General features: G+C 39.4%; 1 protein-coding gene and 1 long non-coding RNA gene across 2 annotated transcripts in view; one reads left to right on the top strand and one right to left on the bottom strand.

The window, feature by feature from the left end:
* Positions 1–2,282, bottom strand: part of LOC139360606 (uncharacterized) — a 161,380-nt gene extending 159,098 nt beyond the window's left edge. Inside the window, exon 1 of the long non-coding RNA XR_011618111.1 lies at positions 1,759–2,282. This is a non-coding gene — a long non-coding RNA (uncharacterized lncRNA). The remainder of the gene's footprint in view (positions 1–1,758) is intronic.
* A 73-nt stretch (positions 2,283–2,355) lies between these two features.
* The window catches only part of LOC105499794 (tetraspanin 7), a 119,107-nt gene continuing 99,982 nt past the window's right edge, over positions 2,356–21,480 (top strand). The window contains exon 1 of the mRNA XM_011772614.3: positions 2,356–2,499. Within this exon, the coding sequence (XP_011770916.2) occupies positions 2,419–2,499 (81 nt within the window). The 5' untranslated portion in view covers positions 2,356–2,418. The remainder of the gene's footprint in view (positions 2,500–21,480) is intronic.

Raw genomic sequence — 21,480 nt, 5'->3', positions numbered from 1 at the left:
TTATTTTTGCTAGAACAGTCCAAGTTTCCAAGAATCTGGACCTAGAGATATTCCAAAAATGCTCCAAACTGTGAGACTGTGAGTTAGTTTAAACTGATGGGTGTCTTCTGTGAACGTCATATATTAACTCACCAAATTATCTATGATGCTTAGCAGTGTCACTGTTTGGCTGAACATTGAGATTTCTGACCCCTTTACAGAATAATTATACATGGCCAAGATCTTTTGATGCTAAGGATACCCACTGGGTTTGAAGTCTTCAGTATCCTTTCCCTGCTGCTGCTGCATTTGGTATCAACCTGGAGACTGTAAGAATGAAAGAGAAAGCTCCTCTCTGAAGTTGGGTTTAAGTTCATTGCAGTACGGGGCAATGCCCCTCAACTCTTGCTTAATATTCAGACCACCTGAAGAGCTTCTAAAAAGCAGAGCTTTCACCCCACACCAAATGACTCCGAATAGCTGGTATTAGGCACAGGCATTCATAATTGTTTTAAAACACCAGGTGATGCAAATGAGCACCCAGCATCGAGAATCAGTGTGCCAAGACCCCTTTACAACAGACACCTTGCTCAACCTGTCCCTTCTTTCACCTGCACCTATTCCACTCTTCTATGCCCACGTACCTTTTTGTTATGGTTGACAATTTCCTTAAACAGGTTCTCCTCTTCCTCGTATTTGTGTACTGTTTATACAGTTACCTTACTGACCTGAGACCACATATAACTCGATAGAGGTAATAATTACTCCTGTAACAACTGACCTTGGCAGGCTTTTCCCAAGCCTTATCGACTCTGTTTTTCACTCTTTCACAAATATGTATCCTTAACATAATCATCCACGATTGAGTTAATCTGTGATGGTGTTGCTGTTTTGGCTAGTTTCTCAGCAATCAAGCTAAATCTCCCACTGAATCTGTGTGTTACTCTACAAACCATATCTGGGTGGAATGTACATTTTTATTGTGATATAATTAATATATCATAAAAGCCATCCTCTTAAAGTGTACAACTCAGTGGTTTTTAGCAATTCACAATATTGTGCAACCATCATCACTATGTAATTCTAGAACATTCTCATTACTCTAAAAAGAAGCCCCTTACCCATTAAGAGTCACTCCTCATTCCTGCCTCCCACTCGCTGCAACCACTAATCTCTTTTCTGTCTCTACGGATTTGTCTATTTTGGATATTTCCTATACATGAATCATTCAGTATGTGGTCTCTTGTGTCTGGCTTCTTTCGCTTATTTTCAAGGTTCATCCACGTTGCAGCATTTATCAGTAGTACTTCATTCTTATGTGGCCGAATAATTTTCCATTGTATGGATGTACTGAATTTTGGTCATCCACTCATCAGCTGATGGATATTTGAGTTGCTTCCAATTTTTGGCTATTGTGAATAATGCCGCTATAAACGTTTATGTATATGGTTTTGCGTGGGCATATATTTTCATTTCTCTTGGGTAAATACCCAGGAATGGAGTTGCTGGATCATACGCAAACTCTGTTCAACATTTTGAGGAACTCCAAATTGGTTGTGAACATTTTTTTAACCTCAATGCGGCTTTCCCTTCCAGGAGGGAGGTGGTCTGTACTTGTTAGCGTGCCGCAAATGATTCTCAGGCATATTAAACATTTTTCTGTTACCTGTTAAACATTGTATGTGCAGCAAGGATGACGCCTCATACAGACCTTTGTCATTTCGTTTTATCATTTCACAATGTAAGAAAAATCTAAAAAATGGAGGAGCCTGCAGATACCTGTGGTGGCGAGGATTTGGGGTCTGTCTGAGCTCCTGGGTTCCTGTCCATCCCTCCAGCTGTATCTCCGGCCACCTGTCACAGTCTGTTCCTGGCACAGACAAGGCCTGCTGGTTGCCAAGGACATGACTACTGGGCCACTTCCATGTGAGAAGGCTCTGGCGGGTGTCAAAATGCAGAAACGTGACTGATGGGCAGGGGGGCACCCATAAACTTCCCATAGCCAGGTGCAGGCATCCCTGCAAATGTAACGCCCAACTGTGTACAAAGCAGAAATCTAAATGCCAGGGCGGACTGGGAGAGGTTCCCGTGACCTCTGACCCGGCCTCTAAATTCTCCCATTCCCTCCCCGCTGTCCTGCCGCGCCCGGTCTCCCCTCGCCTGGCCTCGTCTCTCTCCTCCGCTGGGGGTCTGAGCCTGCGCGGTATTGCGGACGCGGGCGGTGTTTCCCGCATGCGCAGTCACTGCCCGGCCCTGCTCGGCTTTTTCAGTAGGAGCACCGCGCGGTGCGCGCTCACGCACGCGCACGGCCTCGCCGGCGCGCTCACGAGGCCTCTCGCCGCACGCGCCCCCGGCCCGCCCCGCCCCGGCCCGCCTCTTCCCCCCTCCCGCGCGCCCGCCCGCCGCCTGCCGCCGCCGCCGCCGCCGGAGCTCTGTAGTATGGCATCGAGGAGAATGGAGACCAAACCTGTGATAACCTGTCTCAAAACCCTCCTCATCATCTACTCCTTCGTCTTCTGGGTAAGTGCCCACGCCGGGCCCGTGGCCGAGTCGCTGTCCATCTGTCCGTATGATGATGCTCTGAGAAACAAGTGGGGAGGAAAACCCAAACCAAAAATCAAATCTCGGACCCCTCTTTAAGGAGACAGGCGCGGGGTGCTGGGTCGGGGATGCAGGATGGTAGGGTGCGGGTCGGGGCTGCTGGAACCCTAGACCTCGCTCCGCGCGGGCTGCAAGGGGCTGCGTAGTGTCGGTGACTGCAGGTTGTCGACCTTCCAAAAAAAGAATGTTAATGCATTAGTTTCTTTTTTAATCTCCCGGGATAGGGTCAGCTCCTGGGGAAAGTTGCGGGTTTATTCGTCTGTTTTCCTCGCTGTACACCCTTCACTCCCTTCCCCTACCAGCCGGTTCGCGGCGCCTCTTGGAGCTAACCTGTGACCGGCTAGGAGAGGACACGGGAGCGTGGGGTTTAATCTCAGATTCGCAGTTATTCCCGACCCCACGGGGCTGCGAGAGGGAGGCACCAGAAGCACTGTGCCTGCCTGGCTGGGCAAGGGCGACCGAAGTCTCCCAAGCGCACGATGGGGAGCAGGCGTTGTCACCGCGTGGAGGCGCACGAAAGGGAGAGGGTCTTACATAAGCCGGGGGCATCTTTGAGGTTTCTTGGTGACCCAAGAGACGAGTCTTTGGATTCCTTTCCCACCTCCCTGCATCCTTACACTCCCTATCTGGTCGTTCTGTCACTGCATGAACACAATCCGCAGCGCCCTGGCGGAGGGTCCCCTCCAGTTGGTGATAGAGATAGCGCCCCAACTCGACTCTCCATCTATCCAGTGCTGCCGCCGGTCCTTGAAGCTCAATGCAGAAGGGTGACGTCAGCCCCTCAGCCAGGGCCGCGGGGGGCTGCGTGGTGCACTTCGCGGAGGGATGCGCCTTTCTGCGCGGGGGAGGGGGGAGAAGGAGGAGGAGGAGGAGGAGGAGGAGGAGGAGGGGGCTCCAGGCTTGTGCCTTACCTCATCCTGTTTGGCAAATCATGGAATCAGTGCAGGGCTGACACTGCAGTGATTCACTGAGAGAGGTGCGTGGTACTTAAAGACCATTCCCCGTTATTTCTGTTTTCATGCAGATGACCCCGTCTTCCCTAGTTCCTTACTCCCATAACCAAGCTACAGCTACCCTGCAGGGGAATGAATATCGACCCTCTTCCCCCCTTGTCCCCCAAATCTGGGTCATTTTAGCTTCGATGGCAGTCATTTTGAAATCTGAGGCTCTGTAGGGAAAGCCAGTTCAACCTTTGGTTGTTTTCTTCTTGCACCCCCCACCCCCGCCCCTCACCCACCACCACATATTAGCCCTAATTTTGCTTTGAAACTGGAGCACAGTACTGTATGAGGTACCGAGAATCAGCTAGATGGCAAACCGGACTGTTTGCAATGGTCAAGGAAGGAGCAGAAATTTATTGAGGTTCAAAAATATTCCTAATGCCCCCGGACATTTCCTTATCGCTGGCGTTGGTGATTCTTCAAGTCGGGGAAGGTATGGACTCCCCAGACCACGCATACCAGGAGCTCTGCAATGAGTTAGGGTAGATTAACCGGCATATTGCACAAGGCAAACACAGAAACGGACTTTATTTGGACTGACAATGACACAGGTTGAAATGTCTCGGTAATGGAATTGTGAGCTATGCACGGATCATATCATCTTATGCTCTGCCTGTAAAAAGCGATAACACATGCTGATTGCTGAAACTTCCCAGTAGCCATTCCTGGGAACTGGTTTATCTTTATGTGTTTCCTTAAATCTCTTTTGTTTGGCCCTTTATCATTTACTTGACTTCCTATTTGTTACTGGAGTAAATCATATTGGGGGGGGGGGGGATATTTTTAGCTTCCTTAAAAATAAGGTTTACAGTGCACATGAAGAAATATCGTTCTTTCAGAATCACTGCAAGCTGGTAAAGAAGGGGTATCTTCCAGACTGAGGCTTTTCATATGAACACTTTAACTCTCCTTGCTTACATTCCACCCCCATGAATCTAATTACTTAATGCCCCCAATACATCTTAAACAATCACTGCATTTTATGTCCTCCGGAAGTTCCTTGATGCCTTCATTTTAATTTTTTCGACTTTCAAGATTTTCATAGTCTTAAATATTTACCTGGAACGTTTTCAATAGTTTAAATACCAAAGCCAGTCCTGGCTTTGGTTGTTGTAATCATTTCATACTTACAACCAAAAGAATAAGATCTCTTCGGATGTGTGAGGATATTTTAAACAAGATATTATTTTTAAGTAGCCTTACTGAGACATGATTCACATGCCATAAAAGCCACCTATTTAAAGTATATGATTCAGTGAGTTTTAGTATAAGTAGCACATATTTTAGTATATAAGTGGTATATATTTCTGTATATTTAGTATATTCATAGATATGTGCAACCATCACCCCAGTCATTTTTAGAACATTGCATCATTTCACAAGAAACCCATTTCTTTAGCTGTTATCCCATTTACCCCCCAATTTCAACTTCCCACCCTCATGCCCACCCCCTTCCAGCCCTAAGCAACCACTACTTTCTGTCTCTAGAGATTTCCATATTGCAGACATTTCATATAAATGTAATCATACAATATTTGCCCTTTTGTGACTGTTTTTTTCACTCAGCATAATTACTTCAAGGTTCATCCATGTTGTAGTGTATATCAGTACTTCATTCCTTTTTATGATTGAGTAATATTCCATTGGATGATTATAGCACATTTTGTTTATCTGTTTGTCTGTTGGGGGACATTTGAGTTGATTGGGTCATTTAGCTATCATGAATAATGGTGCTATAAACGTTCATGTACAATTTTTTGTGTGAACATGTCTTCATTTCTATTGGGTATATACCTGGGGGTTGAATTGCTAGGTCACATGGTAATTCTAAGTTTAATTGTTTGAAGAACTGCCAGCTTGTTTCACAAAGCAACAGCACCCTTTTACATTCCCTTTGACCATGAGGATGCCAATTTCTCCACGTCCTTGCCAACATTTGTTATTGCCTGACTTTTTTATTATAGCCTTAGTAGGTGTGAAGGTGGTATCCCATTGTGATTCTGGTATGAATTTCCCTGATGAGTAATGATGCTGAGTGTCTTTTTTATGTGCTTGTTGGTCATTTGTATATCTTTCTTAAAGAAAAGTTTATTCATATCCTTTGACCATCTTAAGATGTAGGGCTTTTTGTATTAAGTAGTAAGAGCCCTTTTTATATTCTGGGTACAAGTCCCTTATAGAATATATGATTTACAAGTATTTTCTCCTATTTTGTGGGTGATCTTTAGATGGTGTCCTTTGAAGTACAAAAGTTTATTTTTATGAAGTCCAGCTTACCTATTTTTTTTCTTTTTTTGTTTATGCTTTCGGTGTCATATTTGAGAATCCTTTGCCAAAACCAAGGTCACAAATATTTACCTGTTAAATGTTTATAAGAATTATTTCTCAGTTCAGTAAATGCAGTTGATAAATCTTTCTTCAGCACTCAGATCTATGTCTGGCACATAGTAGGTACTCAAATATTTGTCAAAACTTCTGAGATTATGCTAGGTAATTTACAAAAAGATGACCTTGGTGTTCTTTTTTGTTTGTTTGTTTGTTTGTTTGAGACAGAGTCTTGCTCTGTCACCAGACTGGAGTGCAGTGGCGCCATCTCAGCTCACTGCAATCTCCGCCTCCCAGTTTCAAGCAATTCTGCTGCCTCAGCCTGCCGAGTAGCTGGGACTACAGGCCTGCACCACCACGCCCAGCTAATTTTTGTATTTTTAGTAGAGGCGGGGTTTCACCATGTGGGCCAGGATGGTCTCGATCTCTTGACCTCGTGATCCACCCACCCCAATTACAGGCATGAGCCACCGTACCCGGCTGACGTTGGTGTTCTTTAAAGTGGAAGGTGGAGGAAAGATTAGACAGAATTATTTCCTTTGTATTCATGAGTTGTTTTAATAGGAATTTTCCCCTTTCTTTACCTTAATTTAGATTTAGAACTAGAAGGCATTTGAACTTAAAATGGTGGTAGAGCAGTAGCATCATAAAGGTTGATGTACTTAGCATATGTTAAACCAGAAGTCTACACTTTTGAAAGAGAGATTACTGTTTTATCTGGCTTTCTCTTCTGTCTATAATCACACTCTCTCTCTGAGGTGTTTCTCTAAAGTGGTGGTTCTCAAAAGGGGGCAGTTTTGCCCCCCTCCCATATTTGGCAATGTCTGGAGACATTTTTGGCCATAGCTGGAGGGGAGGATGATACTGGCATTTAGTGGGTAGAGGCCACAGATGCTGCTAAACATCCTACAGTACACGAGACAACCCCTCACAACAAAGAATTGCCTTGCTCAAAATGTCAACAGTGCCACCAGACTCTGCACTACTGGACTTACATAGTAGTAAGTCCTGTGAAGAAAAAATGGAGCGTTATGCAAACCTCTGTATATTTATTCGTGTTTGGAACCACCGTAGCAGAGCATGCGCAGCACAATCACGTGAGAAGAAAAATATTCTCTATGGTGTACTATACAATTATTTGAAGAGAAAAGGTAGGTACCTCTTTATATAATTGTGTTCAAATGGATGGGATGATTTGTCTTTCAGTTAAATAATATCACCTGAATGCTGTGTAAACAGATCCTTCATTTCTCTTGATTTGTATGTTTTATTTTCAGGTTTATAGAAGAGGAGGGAAAAACACACCTAGGAGTAAGTTATCCTGTGCTTTAAAGACTAGCAAACAATGTCGGGCCCATAGTAGGTTTACTCACTAAGTACTTGTTTCCTTAATGAATGAATGAATGAATGAATAAATGAAATTTTATTGACTACTCTTGGGCTCAGTTATTTATTTCAACTCACTTCAATGGGGAAGTTTTTGAAAACAGTGTTATTTCTAGTCTACCTGTAGTGATTTAAATGTGCTCCTCCAATAAATGTGTGAAAAGATGGAATAGTAGATTTTACAAGGACTTGCTTATCCTAATGACAGTTCAATCATTATATTTTTGTAATCAGTTAGTTTGTCATTTTGGTTATTTAAATTTTTAATTAGAATTTGTTAAGCATGAATAAAAAGATATCTATCTTGCCCTATATATATCTATAACAAAATATCCTTTCCTCACAACCGATGTAACTGTTTCAAGATCAAGCAAAGAAATGTAATAAATATTTTGCTTACCAGGTAACTTTTTGTTTTATTTATACATTTTTTATGTATTTTAAATACTCATCTGAGTTCTAAGCTAAGATTTAAATCCACCATGTGTGAAGAGAAATTTCCCTTGCTTAATTCAAGTGTATATTGGGCCTGATTTATTCCTTGATTATCTAAGGAGGTAATTAGCTTATCAATAGTGCTATCAAATTCTTCTGTGGTAAAATATCAGTGGTTTTTTTTTTTTTTCATTTGAGAAACATCATTAATCTTTTTTGGATAAATAATTTAAAACAATCATCATTCTTTTTTTTTTTTTCTGTTCAGAAAGTTTAGGTACTTGGGATATAAATAGAAGAAAACATCTTAAAGAGCAACTCCTAACATTTTATTTTATTTTATTTTATTTTATTTTATTTTATTTTTTTGAGACGGAGTCTCGCTCTGCCGCCCAGGCTGGAGTGCAGTGGCCGGATCTCAGCTCACTGCAAGCTCCGCCTCCCGGGTTCACGCCATTCTCCTGCCTCAGCCTCCCGAGTAGCTGGGACTACAGGCGCCGCCACCTCGCCCGGCTAGTTTTTTGTATTTTTTAAAGTAGAGACGGGGTTTCGCCGTGTCAGCCAGGATGGTCTCGATCTCCTGACCTCGTGATCCGCCCGTCTCGGCCTCCCAAAGTGCTGGGATTACAGGCTTGAGCCACCGCGCCCGGCCAACATTTTAAAGAGTTTGAATTTGGGCACTGTATTGGTCTGTTCTTAAGCTGCTAATAAAGATATACCTGAGACTGTGTAATTTATGAAGGAAAGGGGTTTAATTGACTCACAGTTCCACATGGCTGGGGAGGCCCCAAAATCATGGCTGAAGGCGAATGAGGATTAAAGTTACATCTTACATGGTGGTAGGCAAGAGAGCTTGTGCGGGGGAACTCCCATTTATAAAACCATCAGATCTCGTCAGACTTACTCACTGTCACGAGAACAGCATGGGAAAAAGCCACCTTCATGATTCAGTTATCTCCCACTGGCTCCCTCCCACAACAAGTGGGAATTATGGGAACTATAGTTCAAAATGAGATTTGTGTGGGGACACAGCCAAGCCATATCAGGCACACACTTTAGTTTATAGTTATTCTTTTGCACATCAACACAATTCAATCATTCACTGAAAGTCTATTACATGTCAGGTATTGAGTAATCAATAGAATGTGTACCAGCGTTTACTAGCTGCTGCTTTTGGCGTTTTACCTGCATTTTAAAATAATACATGTATTCTATTTCTCAACTTTTCAGTTTTAGATGTTATGTACTGTCTTCCCACTATGGAAGATGAAGATTTAGCTCTCCTGCCCCTTTATCCCATACTCGTATCTTCCCTATATTGTAGTTGACCCTAACATATCATTTTATCGTTGTCATATTTTGGTTAGAGCGGTCATCAGTGATTTCATGAATATGACTAGGTAAACCTAGTCACAGCTGAGCCATGCAGCATGTTATATTATGATTACTTGCATAGCTTTTTGTTTTCTCTGCAGTTAAGAATTGCCTTGTTTGATCCTTTGCTTTTTAGTTGCCATGCTCACTGCTAATTTATCCCTGTACTTGCCCCAAGATCTGTGTTTCTTCACTCAGTCTGTTCAAACACTTCATGTGTCATATCAGTTTCTTGTTCTTGGTGGCATTTCTCCTAAAGCATTCTGGTCTTCAATCTGGACTAGTATTTTCTGGGCCTTTGAAACAGTGGACATCAATATAATCTCCCTTCACCATCATCCTGGTGAATCCTGTCTCCTTTTACATTGGATCCTCAGTTTTTGAGATGTCATGTCTTTCTCTTCCTTGGTGTTTTTTTTTTTTTTTCATTTTGGTAGAGCAAGTTTAATAATTTTCTGGAAAATGATGTATTGGGGGTTAATTTTTTGAGCTCTTACAGGTGTGAAAACCTTATTTTTCTCTTGCACTTAATTTGATCGTTTGGCTTAGTGTAGAATTGTAGTTTGGAAATCATTTATCCTCAGAATTTTTCTGTCTTTCCCTGCTCCAAGTCTTGTTCTTGTTGTTAGTGTTGAGAAATCAGATGTTATTCTGATTCTTTTTGAATCCTGCTTTTCTTCTCTGAAAGTCGTTATGATCTCTTGCTTGCTCTGAAATTTCACAATAATATGCTCTGGTGTATGTCTATTTTTAGCTATTTCCTGGGCACCCTTTGAATCTGGAAATTTTCTGTATACCTTTCAATCTGGTCCTTGAGTTTGGGGAAATTTTCTTTTGTTTTTTGTTTTCTTTACCTTCTTTTTTTTCTGTCCTATTTGGATGTTGGACCTCCTAAACTGATCTTCTAATTTTCTCCCCTTCTATTTTCTACCTCTTTTTCTTTTTGCTCTATTTCTGGGAGATCACTTCCACTGTATCTTGCTGCTGTTGCATTTTTCATTTGTTTCATATGTTAATTTCTAGAAGCTGCTTTTTGAGGTCTGAATGTTCTTTTTTTCTAGCATCCTGTTTTTGTTTCGTGAGTGTAATATAGTTTTAAAATCTCTCTGAAAATATTAGTGATTTTTTTGAGTTTACTTCTTCCTGCATAGTTTCCTTCAGACTGCTCTGTTTTCTGGCATATTACCGGCTTACCTCAAATTTATGGTCATGTTTTGCTCTCTTTTCTGTACATGTTTAAGAGGGGGCACTACCAAGCTGATTGGAAGCCCTTAGCCTGAAGTAGATGTTTATCAATTGTAATTTGGGTGATTTGACTGGGCAGTTGAGTTTTAGGACCAAGGTCAATATCTTCAGGTCTTTTCTTTTGGTCTCATCAGATATCCTACAGAAGAATCTTCTAATTGCTCTCTGAATAAAGAAGGTGAGAATATAGAAGTCTCTGTGTACAGTATATAAACCTTTGCTTAAGTTCCTGTTTCCGGTGTAGCATCCATGTCCACTGTGCTTATATTCCCCAGTTCAGAGACCATCTCTTTCACCCTCCAAAGAATCAATATCTGAACCTATTGTAGAATGAGGAGAGACCAGAGACAGGAAGTTGGCGTCGGGGGTTGGGGGTGGGGAATCTAATTGTTTTTCAAAAAACTCTTACTGGAACCTATTTATTTTAGCTCCCCTTTCCTCCCTACTTCCAGCTGCTAACTCCTGAGTCTTTTGGGGATGTTCAGGTGCGAATATTTTATTTTATGCTTCTCTCACAGCTGCCATAAGATTTGACTTTTTCTCAGCTTTGAAGAGAACATTGTGGTTTGTCTCCTCTCTTTGTTACTGTAGGTTAAAAACATTCTTTTGGTGTCATTTCAGTGGAGTTTTGGGAGATAGCCAAGGTAAATGGATGCATTCAATCCATCATCTTTAACTGGAAGTCCTTTATAGCTTTATCTCTGCATCAGATGGTACTAATTAAATACCCAGTTGATTGTGAGTGATTGAATAGAGCATCTAAAACAGCAATAGTCGGGCTATTCTAATAAATATTGGTATCCAGTTTTCAATTTTTAAAAAGCTTTTGGATTTCAAGGGAAGTGTTCTAAGTTGGAACAGGCTTACTAAGACACATCCTCTATAAGGTCATCTGGTAATCAGCGACTGGACAAATGGAAATGAAGCTCTGAAGGTTGCTGCTGCTTTTTCTGCCCTTCTTATTTCTTCCCACCAGACGAAGTCCCATGTGTCTTCTGACCTAATTCAGACCTTGCTTGATTAATTTAGTGTTTATAGTGTGGTGTGTGTGTTGGGGAGAGGAGCTTGATGGTAAACTGATTATTGCTTTGCTGTTTTTCTTTTACTACAATGATAACCCTTCATGGTTACTATTGGACTTGTACATTATAATCTGGAATTTTTTCTGATTTTATCAACTTAATTTACCATATGCAGTATACAGTTAGGATGTGTGAACTACCTTTTATAACATTTGGGGAACATTAAGTCTTTTTCACTTAGTTGTTGCTTAGAAATTAGCTGAATTTTGGTCTAAATAGAATGAAATACTCTTCTCCATTCTAATCACAACTAGAGTTCTTGATTTGACCTTATTGTGAGTTGCATTACTTCTTCAGTGATTGTTCTTTATATTCTGCTTTAAATAAGCACCTCAGAAGGTGCTGAAAATTGAAAGTCATCTGTGACTGTTTCTTTGTTTAAACATGTTAAACCCTTGACATAGATGACTAATGCACTGCCAAACCCATTTAAACACACTTTAAAAATATATTCTTATGTCTTTTTCTCCTTTAGTCCCATTACAGCAGCTTCCAATCTGAGTTACCTCCTCATGGCAAGCAGATTTTTGAATGCTGCTCTTAAATTTCTTATTTTAGTTGTTATTCCCCTTGCCATGACAGAATGCTTTTCATTCTTGGCTGAACATTTTTTTCATTTTACTGCAGAACCTCACTATTCATCAAGAAAAGGATGTAGAGGAAAAAGGAGAGCGTTTTCTTTGTTTTGTTTTTCCTTTTGGTTATTTGATCAGTTAAACAGGTAAGCATTTTACTTATTTGTTTATTGCCTTTTAAAACATTTATTATTACTTTTATAGATTTATGGAATACAAGTGCAGTTTTGTTACATGCATATATTGCATAGTGGTGAAGTCCGGGCTTTTAGTGTAAAGCATTTAAAATAGTTTAAACATCACATTTCAACTCTGAAAGGTTTTCTTTGGTGCTTTCTGCAAGATATAGTGGGATTTTCCCATCATCATTTGTTTGTAGGAGAAATTCCAGGTGCCTTATACTAGAGGATGATGAGATGAGCCAGACACAGGTACTGGTGAACAGTCTAGATCAGCGATTCTCACCCTGTTTGCCCATAGAATTGCCTAAGGGGCCCTAAAAAGATACTTAGACCCCATCCTAAGAGATTCTGATTGAATTGGTCTGGACAGAGTGCCAGCATTGATATTCTAAAATATGCTCCCAGGTGATTCAGCTGTGCAATTAGGATTGAGAAACATCGATCCAGGGAGAACTCAGTAGCTAATAGCAGGCTTGGTTCACTTGAGCCTCCTGGATCTGCAGGTAGCTACAGAGTATCTAACCTAGTACTGGCAATATTAATTTGGTCTTTGTTGCCTGAGAGTCTGGAACCAGGCCTGCAGTGTCTCTCAGTAAACCAAAATGGCCTTGCAGTCTTAGGAGACCATGTTAATCATTCCTGACTAAAGCAATGTGTATCAGAATCATCAAGGACATTTTAAAAACACAGATTCTCAGTCCTATCTCATAGAGTTTAAGTTTTAATTGATATGAAGAGAAACCTGGGTGTGTGAGTTAAAAAAAAATCCCAAGGTGATTCTGATTCCTGGGATGTAGCTCTTTGGGGCTGTGATGCCATTTGATGTAAATGAGTTCTTACCTCATGAATGCTTTCCTATGATATGATCTGTGGTACCATAAAGCTGAATTGAGGAGAGTATTCCACAAAACAAGATGTAGTCAATGTAGCATTTTTCTTACCCTCTTAGTTGGTCTTTGGCAAGGGTCTTCAAGTGAACTCTTGGAGTTTGGAGTAGTTTCCATTCCTTAGGGGGAATCTATTTTTTTTCATAGTTGTTCTGAGAAGTTAGGGAAAAGCCTTGGTTTGTCAAAGACGAACCTCTATCAAAAGAGAGACCATAATCCAAGATGTAAAACAAAACCCAGAATTCATGACTTACCAAAGTAAGAGACAGCTTAGTCAAGCATAGTCTATGAGTGAAGCAGATTATTGATCTTTTTGGGAAGCATCATGGTGTTTCGGTTACAGAGGCATGAGTGGTTGAACTTGACCTTAGAAGCATGGCTATTTGAGTGAGACTATTGTTGATTGACTCTGAGAAGCATGTTCACTGTAGTGTGTCTGCTGCTGATTGGTTGACCTTGAATTGTGTGAAGCTCATTGTAATTGGCTTCCAGAATTGTGTTCCCTGAAGCAAGTTGAGTTGTCATTGATGATTAGTCTGAGGTGAATTGCCCTCAATCAAATAGGTTTAAAAGTTGGTGCTGGTGGTTACTAGTTACCGTGGCTATTGAATAATCAATCTTTTTCTCCCCAGTAATAGAGACTTTTATTCTTACCTCAGACTGCTAATTCTCTTCAGTGAAATGAAGTTGCTTCTGCATCTCAATTCCCATTCATTCTTCAAACATCATCATGATGATGTGTAGAACTCCTGGATCAGTTCATTGTTCTAATCACTCCATAAATACTAATTGATTGTTTATGATTTCCAGGAATTAGACTAGGACTTCCCAAAGGTAGACCCCTTTGGGGTTGAAAAGGAACCCAAAGCTTGGTAAGACTGTTGCTAAACATCCCTTCTACATCCCCATCTCTATTTGGGTTGAAGTTATGTTTCTGGTGAAGCTTTTGCAGACTTCTAGCCCCTCCAGATTTCTGTTTCATATTTTGAACTGTATCACCCACTTGATATTCTTTTAACCATTGCCTTCTATTGCAGAAGATTTAAAATTAGACTTAATATGAAGTCTTGACTAGCACATTTGCTGTGTGACCTTAGGCAAATCATTTATTCTCTCTGAGCCCCAGTTTCCTCTTTAGAATTGAGGATATCTATGATTACCCACCTCAGTCAAGTGTTGAGGGTCAAATGACATTCAAGTGCTTTATAAACTAAAGTGTGATACATATATATTTTGGCAACATTATTCCTTAGGGTGTAAAGTGTTTTTTTCCTAGTTTCTTGTACATGGAAGGTACTGTATCAATACTTGTTAAATGAATAAATTGGTCAGAACATTCCTTATCCTGGAAATTAAGAATGATTCACTTTTAGGGTTTTATAGTTTGCTACCAAAGAAAGCTAAGTTAACAGAGTGGTTTGAACCGGAACAAAAAATAGGACTCACTGAGTTTGGTACTGTCATTGGGATAAAGGTATTCGTATCTAGGATGAATAAATATAAATCTGACACTTAGAGTCAAATGAGGAATTGATGACTTCCATTATTCTTTTTAAAATAGACTTTTCCTTTAAGGATAGCTTTAAGTTTACAGAAAAATTATAGAGCTAGTGCATAGAGTTCCCATATATCATACTACCATTTTTCCCTATTACTAACAGCTTACATTAATATGGTACATTTGTTATAGTTAATCAATATTGATAACTTTTTATTATCAGAAGTGCATACTTCATTCCTATTTCATTAGTTTTTACCTAATATCCTTTTTCTGTTACAGGCTACCCCATATTATATTTAGTAGTCATGTCTCTTTAGGCTCCCCTTGGCTGTGACAATTTCTCAGACTTTTCTTGTTTTTGACTGTCAACAGTTTTGAGGAGTACTGATGATGCATTTTGTAGAATGTCCCTCAATTTGGATTTGCCTGATGTTTTTTTCATGATTAGAATGTAGTTATGTGCTCTGGGGAAGAAGACCACAGAGGTAAAGTGCTATTTCAATCATATCATATTAAGGATACATACCACCAACATTGTTTATCACTGTTGATATTGACTTTGATCACCGGGGTGAGATAATTCGTCAGGTTTCTCTACCATAAAGTTGCTCTTTCTCCCCTTCTCATATGGTACTCTTTCAAAGAAAATCACAATGCACAGTCCACACTTACGTGAAGAGTTATGTTCTACCTCCTTGAGGAAGGAGTATCTACCATTATCTTTATTAACAAAGATGATTTTCATTCAACAAATGTTAAAACCAACAGTTAAACAAGTAGTAAAATACTAAAATTATTTGAGCCGATCAGAAACTGGACAGAGATTCTTGTTTACCATTATTATTTATGATTTGGTTTATCTAGCAAATGCAGTAAGAAAAAAATTAACATTGGAGAAAGAGATAAAATTATCTTTTTACAGATGTAGTTGTTGTAAACTAAATAACCCAAGAGATGTTAGGAAAAAACTACTAAGAGAATTTGATAAGATGGCTGGATATAAGCGAAATATACAATAATTAATTTCTTTTTATTATTTTAGCATAACCCTTAGGAAACAGAGGAAGGAATTTCATTCACAGCAGCAACAGAAATCATAATTACTTCAGAATAAAGTTAATAAGAAAGGCAAGGATCTTATATGAAGAACAATAAAATCCTATTTTGGGTCATAAAATGAGATCTGAACAGATTAAATGATACCAGAAGTTCTTGGGTAGGGAGATTTAGTATCATAAAAATATCAGTTTTCTAAAGATGTTTTTAATATATTTCCCAATAGAATACTGACAGGATTTTGGGGAGGGGGGAGGAGATGGTACTTGATAAAACTATACTGTTTACATAGAAGAATAAATACCTGAGAAATCAAGAGATATTTTGGGGAGGAAAAGGAAGAACATGCCTTATTATCAGAATATACTATTGTGGCAGATAGACTGTAAGATGTCCCCCATAATCTCACCTCCTCATATTCATGCCCTTGTGTAATCCCCTCTGCTTGGGTGTGGGTGAGACCTGAGACTGTCTTCTAATTAATAGAATATAAAAAAGTGATCAAATGCATATGACTATGTGTACATGGTTTTATTACATAAGATTGTAAAATCTATCTTGCTAAAAGACTCTGTTCCTTTCTGGCTTTGAAGCATCAAACTTTTATGTTATGAACTGCCCTGTAGAGAGGGCCACATGGCAGGGAACTCAGGGCAATCTCTGGCTGACAGCAAGAAACTGAGGCCCTCAGTAACCAGCAAGCAACTGAATGCTGCCAATAGTCAAATGATCTGGGAAGCAGATTCTTCCCCATTTGTACCTCAGATGAGACTACAGCCCTGCCTGATGCTTTGATCAAAGCTTTGCAAGACCCTGAAACAGAAGACTCAGCTAAGCTGTGCCCAGATTTTTGGCCCACAGAAACTGAGATAATAAATGTGTTTTGTTTTGAGCTTCTATATTTGTGGTAATATTGTTATGGAGCAATACAAAATTAATACAACTATAAAATCAATTCAATATGATGTTTGCTTAGAAATACATAGGTAAGTGGAACAATAAAGAATCCAGAAATAAATTCTAGTGAATATGATTTAATAAATGAAAAGGAGCATTCATTTCAGTGAGAGAAACTAGATTTAAACGATCCTGATACTACAGGATATCTATATGTGAGAAAATAAAATTGGAGTCCTCGCTTAGATGATATGAAAACTTCCAATTGGTTTAAATGCTCAAATATGAAAATAAAATCCTATGAGAAAATGTACATACCATATGTACAAATTAGGAGTCAGAGAGACTGCCTTATGTAAGCTGGAGATTTGGAAGCAATTAAATAAAAAATCAATGTGTTTGGTTATAAAATTTTTAAAAATTTTGTGACAAAAGGTACAATAAAGTCAAACAGTTGAAGTAGGATAAAAAACTTGTGTCAGACTATTAATTAATATACTGCTTCCTTCATTCAGAAAGCTTTGTTAAAAACAGTCTGTTTGCTTTCTGGTATAAATTTCTTCTCAATGTGGACTGACAACAGTTTGCTGACCAGCCACTGGTTTGTCCACTAACCACATTTTGGGAATTACTGCTCTAGAGAAGTGGTAGGCAAACATTTTCTGTAAAGGGCCAAATAGCAAATATTTTATTTTATTTATATTGTGGGCCATATAGTCTCTGTTGCAACTAGTCACCTTTGCCACTGTAGTGTGAAAGCAGCATAGATAATATGTAAATGAATGAGCAAGGCTATAGTCCAATAAAACTTTATTTGCAGCCAGATTTAACCCATGGGCTACAATTTGCTGATTCCTGTTCTAGGGGATACAACTAGAAGGAAAGTCCAATCCTTACCCTCAAGAATTAAAATCTACAGTTTAATGTAGGCCTATAGGAGTGGGAATGAAGAAAGCCTCATGATTTTTATCTTGAAAGAGCTGGTCACGCACTGTCTAATAAATTAAGCACCTGAGCACTTCAAATGTGGATAGTCCAAACTTGGGATGTCTCTACGTGTAAAATAAATACCAGACTTTTAAGAGTTAGTATGAACACTGTAAAATATCTCATTTTTTATGTTAATTACATGTTGAAATGGTAATATTTTGGATATGGTGGTTTAAATATACTAGTTAGATTAATTTCACTAGTTTTTTTTTTACTTGGAATGTGACTTTTGATTGAAGCTTTTTCATACCCTAATTTAAAGTTAGATATGTGGCTCTTGGACAGCAATGAACTGTAAGCAATGAACTGTAAGAGAGAGAGCCTGTGGGGCTGGGGAATTTGGAAAGGTCATGTGGACATAGTTCACTTGGAGAATGACAGGATTTTGACAAGTGGTTCTTGGAGAGGATAATCAAGGCTATCAGCAGAATGGTTTCTGTGTTTAGGACAGGAATAAGTTTAGCTGTAATAAAAAGTGAGGCATGCAGCAAGTTTAGGTAAGTAGGCATAAGCCTTATTGTGGGTTGATTGCATGAGTAAGGGTTTTGGGCCTGCTTTGGCCAGTAGGCCAGTAGCCAGTAGGCTAGTCCATACTTTTGAGCAGGGAGTAGTAACTTTGGTAGCTATACTTTGCAGGCCTAATCTGGAAGTAGTAAGTTGGTTGGGTTGAAATAAGAAAAGCAAGAAGTGGTGAAACCAGGTTAACTAGGTAAGAATGAAAGTCTAATATAGGGTGACAGTGGGAATGAAGAATGGAAGACAGGGGACAGCTACTTCATGATGTGGCAAGAATGTTTGTGAGAGAGAACCCCAGTATTCTGTGCTTAAAGAGCACGGATGATGGTGATACTCTCATGAAAATGCAGACCTTAGAAAGAGCGGGTTTGAGACTAATATGATGTGTTCCATTTTGCATGTGTTTAGTTTGAGACAAAGGTAGATTTAAAATATAGGCTGGTTCTCAGAAGCTTGTTTGCCTATATTTTTCATTGATAGAGGTGGCCCTAGGCAATTATTTATTTTTGACCATCTCTATACTTCCTGACCCTCCCCACTTTCTGCCATGGTCACAGTTGATTGACCTGGAGAGCAGATCTGACCTTTAAATATCTATTTGTTGGGTGTTCAGTGGAACTTGAGATAATCAGGCTTATAAGATCTGAATGGAGAAGTTCTTTTTTAGGCATTCAAACTCAAGATATAAGAGACGTGGTTGGTGTAGGGGCAGAAGGAGAAAGTGACCCAGAGAAGTAGCAGAGGCATGTGAGCAGTGAACAGCTGGGGTTGGACCAGTGAACTCCTGGTCACTAAACTGTGTAGCCCCTGGACAGCTCTACTGCAGCCCATGCTTTTCCCTTCTGGCCTGAAGAGTGGCTTTTCATAGTTCTGATGAGGCCTGACTGAGTGGGTATGATTCCTAGCTGCCTCATTTCCTCCTCTCTTAAACCCCCTTGGCTAACCAAAATGGGTGATTAGGTAGATGTTTGAAGTGGCTAGAAAGGCAGGATTGGAATTAAAAGAGGAGGTTGGGGTAGAGATACAAAGTTGTGAAAGGCCATATGTTCATTTAAGAGGCATAAAATAGCAAATGGTGTTTTCTTCAACTGCACAGTAAGCCCAGAGTTCTAAATGCAATTAATGCTGAGTTGCTTGCAGATAATAGGTATAATAGGTACAGCAAAGCATTTGGCCGGCAGCATTAATGGATGCCTACAATTCCAGTGAAGTCTTGTCTAGGGGATAAAAGTTCTCCTACAGGGTAAGAGCAAGTTACTTATTAATCTCCTTAACAGCTGCTGCTCTATTTGGGAAGGGAGGCTGCAGGTTGTTTTAGTTTATATCCTTCAGAGATGTTTTGAGGACAAACAAGTAACTGCTTGGTATGTTGTGTTTTTCAAAAGATAGCCATGGTGTACAGAGGTGGTGGCTAGCCTGAGGGTTATGTAAATGACTTAGAACAGGCCGCTCTTTGAGTGGTGCCTCAATGAGCACTTTGGGGGGCTTTTTTCTCATCTAGATGACAAATGGAGGAAAGGTGCACTTCTCCATATCCCTGGAAATTCAGTCTTTTAAACTAAGATTTTAGAAGTGAACTCTGAGATATAGCATGCTAATTATTTTGAGAGAAAAAAATACAGGAAAAGAAAGGTACATAAGTGAATATTGTACTAAAAACACTGTTCAAATGAGCTATCTACAAATTACATATATGCATGTGTGTATATGTGTACATACGTATACACATACACATATGTATGGTGTATATATGTGTATATGTGTTATGTACATATATGTATACGTATGTGGGTGTATATGTACACACATATATACATAAATATATGGCAAGCCATTTTTGTAAAGAAAACAATGCATGTAACAAATGCTGAGGGGGATCCACATCAAATGTTAACAGCTGTGGTTGGGTAATAAGACAATTAATAGACTACTTCTTTCTGTGTGCTTTTCTTTATTTTCCAAGGTTTTTTCCTCCGTTTATATATAACATGAACTACTTTCGTAATGAAAAGATTGTTAATTCTTTTTTAAAAAAATCAAAATTACTCTGGACATTTTCTAGTATGTAGTTTTATGTCTCAAAGATGGAGTGCCTTTATTTTTCACCACATCATCTGATTTGTAATGTAGTTTATTAACCCTGTGCATTTTAGGGATTTGATTAAATTAATGCAAGGCCGGGTATGGTGGCTCACACCTGTAATCCCAGCACTTTGGGAGGCTGAGGCGGGTGGATCACATGAGGTCAGGAGTTTGAGACCAGCCTGCCCAACATGGTAAAACCCCGTCTCTACTAAAAAAAAAAAAAAAAAAAAAAAAAAAGTACAAAAATTAGGCAGGTGTGGTGGCATGTACCTGTAATCCCAGCTACTCAGGAGGCTGAGGCAGGAGAACTACTTGAACCTGTGAGGCAGAGGTTGCAGTGAGCCAAGATTGTGCCACTGCACTCTAGCCTGGGTGACAGAGCGAGACTGTATCTCAAAAAAAAAAAAAAAAAAAAAAAATTAATAAGAATGCAAAGCAAAAATGCATTAACTTGGTTTTTAAGCCTTGTCTCTTCAAAATAAAGAATTTCATTTTGTTCCTATTAGGGATTTAAATTTTTTTGGCGATGTATTTCAAATGTAATCCTAAAACAGAGAACAACATGATAATTTTCTGTGTATCTACTAACTAAATAGTGTATCTACTACATCTACTAGATAGTAGATTTTGGCATTATGCCTTATTTGCCTCAGGTATTCAGTTTTTAAAGAAATATGAAAAATTTACAGTTGATGCCCCTACATCTCCTCTTCTCTGTCACAAATTCAGAGTTTATCAATTCGGCTTATTTTTATACACATATTAATATTTATGTATCTATAATTATTATACAGTATTTTCATATTTTAAGACCATAAATGAATCATGCCATGCATATTGTTTTGAAACTTGCATTTTTGCTCAACATTAATATGTTTCCATGTTGACAGATCTGGCTTTAGTTTAGAGGCTGGCAAACTTTGGCCTGTGAGCTAAATCTAGCCAGCCACCTCTTTTTGTAAATAAACTTTATGTATTGTCTATGGCTGCTTTCACACCAAAACAGCAGAGTTGAACACCTACAACAGAGACTGTATGACCCAGAAAGCCTAAAATATTTACTATCTGGCCCTTTACAGAAGAAGTTTGCCAACCCCTAGTCTATTTCATTCTTTGTAAGAGGGTCTCCAGTGTAGCCTATTGAATATTAAACAATTTGGCTTTTATATATTTTGTTCCTGTTTTCCATACTTAACAAAAAAGTAAATAAATTTAAGGCAGATATGGGCTCTGTTCCTAGATGTTTCATTTAGTGGTTTCGGAGAGAGAAGATACTTTTATTCTTGATTTAGATAGTTTTTCTCAAAGTGGGTTATTATTGCTTGAAGAGAGAAAAGGGTTGTGTGGTCCATGTGGAGCAAAA

Source organism: Macaca nemestrina, chromosome X, assembly GCF_043159975.1.
Source record: "Macaca nemestrina isolate mMacNem1 chromosome X, mMacNem.hap1, whole genome shotgun sequence".
In the NCBI taxonomy this organism is placed as follows: domain Eukaryota; kingdom Metazoa; phylum Chordata; class Mammalia; order Primates; family Cercopithecidae; genus Macaca; species Macaca nemestrina.
The sequence above is the reverse complement of the archived record's forward strand: the minus strand, read 5'-3'. Positions and strand labels throughout refer to the sequence as shown.